General features: G+C 39.8%; 2 protein-coding genes across 2 annotated transcripts; both read left to right on the forward strand.

The window, feature by feature from the left end:
* LOC107615467 (cellular nucleic acid-binding protein-like) lies at window positions 1,014-1,460 on the forward strand. Its single transcript, XM_016317526.1, has one exon. The coding sequence runs from the start codon at window positions 1,014-1,016 to the stop codon at window positions 1,458-1,460; it is 447 nt and encodes a 148-aa protein (XP_016173012.1).
* LOC107615466 lies at window positions 4,173-4,727 on the forward strand. The gene has a single exon (XM_016317525.1). It carries the CDS (start codon window positions 4,173-4,175, stop codon window positions 4,725-4,727), a length of 555 nt encoding a protein of 184 aa, XP_016173011.1.

Here is a 10,892-nt window from a genome sequence, read left to right on the forward strand (position 1 = left end):
CCTTTTATATAAATATATATATGCTTTAGAATTATCGTAACCTTTAATTAACCTTTACTTTACGATGCGAGGTAAGGCTTAGGGAAATTAGGGTGTTACATTTAGTGGTATCAGAGCGGTTTGTCCTCGTCAGCCTGAGGGATGGACTGACTGTGCTTTATTGCATAATCTATGTCTTTTTCTTTGATGCTATTTAGGTAATCTCATTGATATTGGATAGCATGCTTGTTTGTGAATACCTTTTGGGATAATTGAAGTACTAGGCTTTTGATATTGAGACTGATCACCTTGATATCGATTGTTTGGTGTAGACAGGAACCCTAATGGCTACTCACGGATGAGGTCATACTCGTTCACGAGGAGAGACTGGAAATGAATGACTGGCAGATAACCATGCCGAGTTCATGGCGGCAATGGCTAATCTTGCGAATACCATGGAGGCGAATGCTGCTGCGACTCTGCAAGCTGTGCAGAGGTTAGGTCAACCAGCTGGAAACGGAAACAGTGATGGAAACATGAATAATAATGGGTAAGGAATCAATAATGACTTGGTAGGTGCTCCGATGACCTTGGCTACATTTCTCAAGGTTCATCTGCCAAGTTTCAGAGGTTCGACCAATCGTACAGAAGCAGATAATTGGTTTCAGGCCATGGAGCGTGCGTTACAAGCATAGCATGTTTCGAACAACCAGTATGTGGAGTTTACTGCGTATTAGCTTTTGGGAGAGGCTCAGCACTGGTGTCAAGGAGAATGCCGCTTGCTACAGCTTCAGAATGCCGACATTCCTTGGGATGTATTCTAGATGGATTTTTACAAGAAGTAATTTTCTGAATCTGCAAGGGAAGCGAAGGAGTTGGAGCTTATACAGCTGAAGCAAGGCTCTTTGTCTATGGCAGATTACATTAATTGGTTTGAGGAGCTTTGTAGGTTCTCTAGGCTATGTCAGGGTGCCCCAGAGACCTATGAAAGTTGGAAGTGCATTAAGTATCAAAGGGGCTTGAAGGATACCATTATGACTGCTGTGGCTCCTTTGGAGATTCAGATCTTCTCCGAACTTGTGAACAAGGCAAGGGTTATTGAGGAATGTACAAAGACGGTGGCCTCATCAAGGGACACTCGTGGGGGAAACACTAACCGCGGACGTGGCAAGTACTTTCAGCCGAGGGGTCAGAATTTTAAGAGAGGAGGATATGCGCCTCAAGGTCAAGGAGGCTTCAAGAGGAACACTTATGATCAGTACCGGCATGCCAAAGGGAGAGGGAATCAGAGTAAGGCTTTCCCGGATTTAACATGTGTGCGTTGTGGGTGTTTTCATCCGAATGACTCTTGCAAGATTGGTATAGGTGGTTGCTTCCACTGCGGCTTTCCTGGGCACATTGCGAGAGATTGCACTCGTGGGAAGAGGACTCAGAATGTGGGCCAAAACCAACAAGGTCGGGTGTTTACTGTGAACGCCTAGGATGCAGCGAAGGCGGATCCTCTGATGAGAGGTATATGCTTAATTGGTGATAAAACATTGGTTGCATTATATGATACTGGAGCTTCGCATTCTTTTATTTCATTTAGCAAAGTTGAGAAACTAGGCTTGAAAGTGTCAGAATTAGCATTTGATTTGCATGTACATACTCTGCATCGGACGGTTGTAACTAGGTCAGGTTGTAGGCAAGTAGGTTTCAAGCTAGAGGGTAGAGACTTTGTGCATGATTTGATTTGTTTACCAATGGTTGGGTTGGAGATGATTTTGGGGTTTGATTGGTTGTCAAAGAATCGGGTTTTGTTGGATTGCTTTGAGCGATCAATTCAGTTTATGCCGGAAGGAGAAAATGGAGCAGTGGTAGCTGAGGGGTATTACCTGAACTCTGTAATGGTGAACTGTAGTGGAAAAGAGTGTTCGGGTTATATACTGTTGGCTGCGAATGCGTTAGGTGATAATTAGAAGTTAGATCAAATCTCGGTTGTTAGAGACTTTCCGGAAGTGTTCCCAAAAGATATTCCTGAGTTTTCACCTCAAAGGAAGATTGAATTTGTAATTGACTTGGTGCCAGGAGCCGGACCAGTATCGATTGTGCCGTATAGAATGGCTTCGATAGAGCTGGCAGAATTAAAGACTCAGTTGGAAGAGCTTCTGAACAAGAGGTTCATTCAACCGAGTGTATCACCATGGGGAGCGCCAGTTTTATTGGTGAAGAAGAAGAATGGAGGAATGCCACTTTGTGTGGATTATCGACAGCTGAACAAAGTGACTGTGAAAAACAAGTACCCGTTGCCTAGGATCAACGACTTGATGGACCAATTGTAAAGAGATGGAGTATTTTCTAAGATTGACATAAGATCCAGTTATCATCAGATAAGGGTGAAGGAGGATGACATTCCAAAAACTGCGTTTAGGACGCGCTATGGACACTACGAGTTTGCGGTGATGTCCTTTGGGTTGACGAATGCACCTGCTGTGTTCATGGATTACATGAACAGAGTATTCGGTCCCTTTTTGGACAAATTCATGGTGATTTTCATAGATGACATCTTAGTTTATTCTAAGACGACGAAGGAGCATGAGGAACACTTGAGAATTATATTGCAAACCTTAAAGGAGCGGAAATTGTATGCTAAGTTGTCCAAATGCGAGTTTTGGAAGGAGGAAGTAAAGTTCTTAGGACACGTGGTGAGCAAAGGAGGAATAGCCATAGATCCTTCGAAAGTAGAGGCGGTGATGGAATAGGGAAGACCAACAATGGTGACGGAGGTCAGGAGTTTCTTAGGCTTAGCTGGATATTACCGGAGATTCATTGAGGGATTTTCCCGGATTGCATTACCAATGACCAAGTTAACCCGGAAGGAGGTGCCGTTTGTGTGGACGTCGGAGTGTGAGGAGAGTTTTTAGACCTTGAAACAAAAGTTAACTTCAGCACATGTTTTAATCTTATCGGAACCGCACGAACCGTTTGAAGTGTATTGTGATGCGTTGCTGAAGGGTTTGGGTTGCGTGTTGATGCAACACGAAAACGTGGTGGCTTACACATCACGTCAGTTGAGACCGCATGAGGTAAATTACCCAACTCATGACTTGGAATTAGCATCGATTCTGTTTGTATTGAAGATTTGGAGGCACGACTTATACAGAGTGAGGTTTAGCATCTTTTCCAATCATAAGAGTCTCAAGTACAACTTTGATCAGAAAGAGCTTAATATGCGACAGAGGAGGTGGATGGAGTTGCTTAAGGATTATGATTTTGAACTGAGTTATCACCCTGGAAAGGCAAATGTTGTGGTGGACGCGTTGAGTCGGAAGTCTTTAACAATAGCCTGGATGAGAATCAAGGAAGAGGAGTTGGTGGATAAGTTTGTAAATCTCAAGTTGGATATTGGTAAAGTAGCAAGAAAAGCTTGTTTGAATCAGTTGCAAATTTCAAGTAGGTTTAAAACAGAGATTCAAAGGGCTCATCAAGATGAGCAAGGACTTTAGCAATTATTTCAACCGGTTGGCAAGAAGAGGCATGGAGAGTTTACTAAGGGTGATGAAGGATTTTGAAGGTATAAAGGGAGAATTTGTGTGCCGAATGTCGGGAGTCTAAGACAAGATTTGTTATCGGAAGCTCACAACAATGGGTTTTCCATTCACCCAGGAAGTACAAAGATGTACTATGATCTAAAGAAGATGTTCTGGTGGCCTGGGATGAAAAATGATGTAGCTACAGTTGTATCTAAATGTTTGACGTGTTAGAAGGTGAAGATAGAGCATCAAAAACTATCGGGAATGTTACAGCCACTTGATATTCGTCAGTGGAAGTGGGAAGGAATTGCAATGGATTTTATGACCGGTTTACCGAGTACTAGGTCGGGATTTGATGCGGTTTGGGTGATCGTGGATCGCTTAACCAAGTCCGCTCATTTCCTACCTATCCGAGTAAACTATTCGTTGGAGGAATTGGCAAGGTTGTTCATCAAGGAGATCTTAAGGTTACACGGTGTGCCATCGAGCATAGTGTCGGACCGTGATCCCCGATTCGCATCAAGGTTTTGGGGAGCTTTCCAAAGAGCTTTCGGTACGAGACTATGTCTCAGCACCGCATATCATCCACAAACGGATGGACAATCGGAAAGGACTATTCAGACGTTGGAAGATATGCTAAGGGCATGTGTTTTGGATCAACCTGGAAGTTGGGACCGTTACATGCCATTGGTGGAGTTTGTGTACAATAATAGCTTTCGTGCGAGCATTGGGATGGCTCCATATGAGTATGGACGGAAGTGCCAATCTCCACTTTTTTGGTATGAAAGTGGTGAAGCAAGTGCTTTGGGTCCTGATTTGGTAGCAGAGACTATGGAGAAGATTAAGAAGATTCGAGCTAGAATTCTAACTGCACTGAGTCGACAGAAGAGTTATGCGGATCAGAGGAGAAAACCGTTGGAATTTGAAGTGGGAGAGCATGTATTTCTGAGGGTTACATTGACAACTGGGATTGGAAGAGCGATTAAAACCAAGAAGATGAATCCAAGGTTCATAGGACCGTTTGAGATTCAGAGGCCATTTGGGCCAGTGGTATATCAAGTAGCTTTCCCACCTCACTTGTCTAACTTGCATGACGTATTCCATGTGTCACAACTCTGTAAGTACACGCCGGATGCGGCTCATGTGTTAGAGCCCAAGTCGATCGAGTTGAGGGAGAACTTGACATTTCGAGTAACACCAATGCGTATTGACGACACTAGTGTAAAGAAGCTGTGAGGAAAGGAAGATTAGTTGGTTAAAGTGGCTTGGAAGCGAGCAGGAGTGGAAGAGCATACTTGGGAATTGGAGTCCAAAATGCGGAAGGATTATCCCGAGTTATTCTCAGGTAACCACTAAATTTTGAGGGCAAAATTTCTTATTTGGTGGGGAGAATGTAAGAACCGAGATTAATTAACCATTCAATTAAATAATTAAATTGCCCAAATTGGGTTCCGAAAATTTAGAGTGAGAATTAGGGAAATTAAATATGATTTTTGGACTCAGTAGATTTTTCTGAGTCAGAAAATGTAATTTTCTACAAAAAGCCGCATAAAAACTCGAACTGGCAGATGAACCAGCTGAACCAATTTAAGTCTGTCTGGTACTGTGCGAGAATAATTAAAAATAGTAGAAAACCTTAGGAAAATATTTAGAGTCGAACACCAGGCGTTAATTTTAAAGGTTTGGCCCGAAATTGGGCTAAACGGGCTAAAAACGCTAACAAGTTGGACCGAGCCCAAGTTGGGCCCAAACCCAACATATATAAACACCTAATTTGACCCATTTTAGCATCATAACACACATGAACACAACCCTAGCAGCTGCATTGAGGAAGAGAGAATACACTATTCATCCTCTTCTTCAATTACTTGTATCTTGAGCTACGAAACTCCGATTGCCGCACCGTTTGCGGCAACGCGATTAGCACGAAAAGCTCTACAAAACCCATCCAAGAAACTGGTAAGAAAATCATGAATCTTTTTTCAGCCTTTCCTTCAAAAATTCGAAAATCTAGTGTTTGGGGTTTTTGAGATTTTGGTGTTTTGATGTGTTTAGGATCAATCTAGCTCGAGGAATCTATTGGGTTTTGCTTCCAAAACTTTTGGGTAAGGTGTGTTATTCTTAACCCTTGTGAAATTGTGATTATAATGAACCCTAGGTTAATTAGTGATGAGTGGATAATTTATACGCTTTTTGGCACTGTTTTTATTATGTTTTTAGTATATTTTAGTTAGTTTTTATTATATTTTTATTAGTTTTTATTTAAAATTCAATTTTTTGGACTTTACTATGAGTTTGCATATTTTTCTGTGATTTCAGGTATTTTCTGGCTAAAATTGAGGGACCTGAGTAAAAATCTGATTCAGAGGCTGAAAAAGGATTGGAGATGCTGTTGGATTTTGACCTCCCTGCACTCGAAGTAGATTTTCTGGAGCTACAGAAGCCCAATTGGCACGCTCCTAATTGTATTGGAAAGTAGACATCCTGGGCTTTCCAGAAATCTATAATACTCCATACTTTGCCCAAGATTTGATGGCCCAAACTGGCGTTCCAAGTCAGCTTAAGAATTCTGGCGTTTAACACCAGAACTGGCATAAAAGCTGGAGTTAAACGCCCAAACTGGCACAAAAGCTGGCGTTTAACTCCTAGAAAAGTCTCTACACATGAAAGCTTCAATGCTCAGCCTAAGCACACACCAAGTGGGCCCCAGAAGTGGATTTTTACACTAAACACCCTAGCTTACTCATTTTCTGTAACCCTAGGTCACTAGTTTACTATAAAAACTACTTTTAGTAATTCATCTTGTACCTCATGACATTTTACACGTTTCATATTGTATCTTCTACGGCATGAGTCTCTAAACCCCATTGTTGGGGGTGAGGAGCTCTGCTGTTCTTCATGAATTAATGCAATTACTACCGTTTTCCATTCTATCATGCTTGTTTCTATTCTAAGATATTCATTCGCACTTCAACCTGATGAATGTGATGATCCGTGACACTCATCATCATTCTCACCTATGAACGCGTGCCTGACAACCACCTCCGTTTTATCTTAGATTGAATGAATATCTCTTAGCCTCATGATTCAGATCAGAGTCTTCGTGGTATAAGCTAGAATTATTGGCGGCCATTCCTGAGATCCGGAACGTCTAAACCTTGTCTGTTGTATTCTGAGTAGGATCTGGGAAGGGATGGCTGTGATGAGCTTCAAAATCGCGAGTGTTGGGCGTAGTGACAGACGCAAAAGGATCAATGGATCTTATTCCGACATGATCGAGAACCGACAGATGATTAGCCGTGCGGTGACAGCGCATTTGGAACATTTTCAGTGAGAGGACGGGAAGTAGCCATTGACAACGGTGATGCCCAACATAAATCTTGCCATGGAAGGAGCCTTGCGTGCATGAAGAAGAAGACAGTAGGAAAGCAGAGATTCAGAAGACAAAGCATCTTCAAAACCTCAACCTATTCTCCATTACTGCATAACAAGTATTTATTTCATGTTCTTCTACTTTTTACAATTAAATCTGAGAATTATTGATATCCTGACTAAGAGTTACAAGATAACCATAGCTTGTTTCAAGCCGACAATCTCCGTGGGATCGACCCTTACTCACGTAAGGTATTACTTGGACGACCCAGTGCACTTGCTAGTTAGTTGTGCGGAATTGCAAAAGTGTGATTGTGATTTCATGCACCAATTAGCTATGAATTGCGTGTATATATATAGCTTGAAGTTGTGATTATTGGCATTTACTTGGAGCTTTGGAGTTGAATTGGTGGCTTGGATGTGTTTGGAAGCTTGATTGCACTCAAATTGGGTTTTAGTGCATATTGGAAATCAGCCAAGGTAGGGTTTCAATTTTCTCTATGTAATATATAATATTTCTGGACACTTAGGCTTGTGACCCATATGATAGGACTAGATTAAATTGGTTGTTGAATTGTTGTATGATGATGTATGATGATTTGATGATTTGGGTTATTTTGATGAATTGTAATGTTGATGTTGATAATATGGTGTTGAAGATTTATATTGAGATTGATAATGATGATTGTGGTGATATAATGATGATGGGTGATTGTGTTGGGTGAAAAATGTTTTAGTGTGAAATAATTGATAAATTGAGGTTGAGGAATATATAATGTGAATGGAAATTGGTGTAAATGGTGATTTGTGGCAGAAGAGGTAAGTTATGAGGTATATTGGAGCTTGGAGTAGTTTTGGTTTGGTTTTGGTTGGAAATGTTGGTAAGTTGAAAATTTAGTGAACTTTGGTAAAAATGGATTTTTAGTAAATTTTGACGGATCATATCTTGAGCTACAGTTTTTGAAATTGAATGCATTTTATATCAAATGAAAGATAATTTAAAAAGCTTTAAAACGGTATAAATTTTGTGAAAATCTAAATTTTGTAGAGAAAGATATGATCGTTGAAAGTTGGTGTCTGAAATCTGAATTCTGTGAATATTGCGGAATTTGTGATTTCTGGTTTGTGTGCGCACGCACACACGGGGATATGGCTACTGTTGGGAGCGCTAGCACGCTCTGTGTGAACACACAACCAATGAAGTTTTGCAAGCTGTGCGCGCGCACAGCCTTGTGCGCACGCACACGTTGGAAGTGTATTCTATTGAGAGGATTCGCACGTCTTGTGTAAACGAGCAGAATTGGAAAATTTTACTCCTATGCATATGCACACCTCTATGCATATGTACACTTCTTGAAAATCCTCCTCGGCATGCGTACTACTTGGACGACCCAGTGCACTTGCTGGTTAGTTACACGGAGTTTTGAACCATGGTCTTGGCATCATGTTTTTGGCGCCATTTCCAGGGAAAGAAAGAGCAATGAATTTTACATAATTAAAGTGTAATCACGATTCCGCGTACCAAGTTTTTGGCGCCGTTGCCGGGGATTGTTTGAGTTTTTGGCAAGCTTTTGGTCTGGTAACATCAGTGCCAAGTTTGGATCCGGCAACAACACCAAGTTTTTGGCGCCGTTGCCGGGGATTGTTTGAGTATGGACAATTGACGGTTCATCTTGTTGCTCAGATTAGGTAATTTTCTTTTTTGTTTTCTTTTCAAAAAAATTTTTCAAAAATATTTCAAAAATTTCTCATCTGTTTTTGAAAAAAAATAAAGATGTTTTCAAAAATAAAATAATATATTTAGATTCAAAATTTTTAAGAATAAATTCTAGTGTTTCACGAAGCATGCGAAGCCTGGCTGGCTGTAAAGCCATGGCTAAATTTATTTGGACTGAGGCAGCAATTTGTTATCAAGAGCTAGCTAGTTGTTGTTAATCCACCTGCTGCTGTTCCTGATTTACATGCTAAAGCTTGGCTGGCCATTGGCCATGTCTAGTGTTTTGGACCGGAGCTTTCATTGAAAGCTTGGCTGGCTAGGGAGCCATGTCTAATTCCTGGACTGAAGCTTTAGACTAACAATGCAAGATTCCTGGAATTCATATTAAAAATTTTGGAATCCTTATTTTCCTTTTTCATATAATTTTCGAAAAAATCCAAAAAAAAAATTAGAAAATCATAAAAATCAAAAACATTTTTTGTGTTTCTTGTTTGAGTCTTGAGTCATGTTATAAGTTTGGTGGCACTTGCATATGCATCTTGCATTTTTCGAAAATATCATGCATTCATAGTGTTCTTCATGATCTTCAAGTTGTTCTTGGTAAGTCTTCTTGTTTGATCTTGATGATGTTTTGTTTTGTGTCTTTTCATGTTTATCATATGCATTCTTGAATTCTTAGTGTCTAAGCATTAAAGAATTCTAAGTTTGGTGTCTTGCATGTTTTCTTTGCATTAAAATTTTTTTTCAAAAATATGTTCTTGATGTTCATCATGACATTCAAAGTGTTCTTGGTGTTCATCTTGACATTCATATCATTCATGCATGCATTCATTGTTTTGATTCAAAATTTTCATGCATTGAGTCTTTTTGTTGTTTTTCTCTCTCATCATAAAAATTCAAAAATAAAAAAAAATATCTTTCCCTTTTTCTCTCATCAAATTCGAAAATTTGGATTGACTTTTTCAAAAATTTTTAAAAATCAATTTGTTTCTTATGAGTCAAATCAAATTTTCAATTTGAAAATCTTATCCTTTTCAAAATCTTTTTCAAAAATCAAATCTTTTTTCAAAATTCTTAGTTATTTTTGAAAATTCCAAAAATATTTTTCAAAAATCTTTTTCTTATTTTTATACCAAATTTTCGAAAATAACAATAACCTCTCATTTTCGAAAATATCTTCCCCCTTTTTCAAAATTTCTTTTTAATTTATTAATTATTTTAATTTTTAAATCTTAATTTTCAAAAATTACTAACATTTTTCAAAAACTATTTTTGAAAATCACTAACTCTTTTTCAAAAATAATTTTCGAAAAATTCTCTCTCTCTCATCTACTTCTATTTTATTTATTCATCTACCAACACTTCTCTTCATCTCACATCACTCACTAAATTCGAATCCCCTCTTCCATCTGTGTTCGAATTTCCTCTTCTTCTTTTCTTCTACTCACACAAGGACCTTTATACTGTGGTAAAGAGGATCCCTATTATTATTATTTTTTCTGTGCCCTCTTCTTTGTCATATGAGCAGGAGCAAGGATAAGAACATTCTTGTTGAAGCGGATCCAGAACCTGAAAGGACTCTGAAGAGAAAATTAAGAGAAGCTAAAATACAACAATCCAGAGATAACCTTTCAGAAATTTTCGAACAGGAAGAGGAGATGGCAGCCGAAAATAATAATAATGCAAGGAGATTGCTTGGTGACTTTACTGCACCTAATTCCAATTTACATGGAAGAAGCATCTCCATTCCTGCCATGGGTGCAGGGATGTAAATCCTTGAACACCTCAGGATCTGTGGACCCCACAGGATCCACTCAGGATCTGTGAACCCCACAGGATCCACTCAGGATCTGTGGACCCCACAGGATCTACTCAGGATCTGTGGACCCCACAGGATCTCCACCTACCTCCACTCACTTCTTCTCACCACTCTCTTTCACACAACCCCATAAACACTCTTCCCCAAAAACCCTTCACCAATCACCTCAAACTCTCTTCCCCATCACCTCTTCACCACTCACATCCATCCACTCTTCCCCATAAACCTACCTCATAAACTCCACCTACCTTCAAAATTCAAAACCAATTTCCCACACAAACCCACCCATATGGCCGAACCTTAACCCTCCCTCCCTTCCCTATATAAAGCCCTCCATTCTTCATCAAATTCACACAACATATCCCTCTACACCCTTCTTGGCCGAAAACACTTCCCACTCTCCCTCTCCTCCATTTCTTCTTCTTCTTCATCTATTCTTTCTTTTATTGCTCGAGGGCGAGCAAAATTCTAAGACATAGAGGGAGATATCCTC

Source organism: Arachis ipaensis, chromosome B09, assembly GCF_000816755.2.
Source record: "Arachis ipaensis cultivar K30076 chromosome B09, Araip1.1, whole genome shotgun sequence".
NCBI classification, from domain to species: domain Eukaryota; kingdom Viridiplantae; phylum Streptophyta; class Magnoliopsida; order Fabales; family Fabaceae; genus Arachis; species Arachis ipaensis.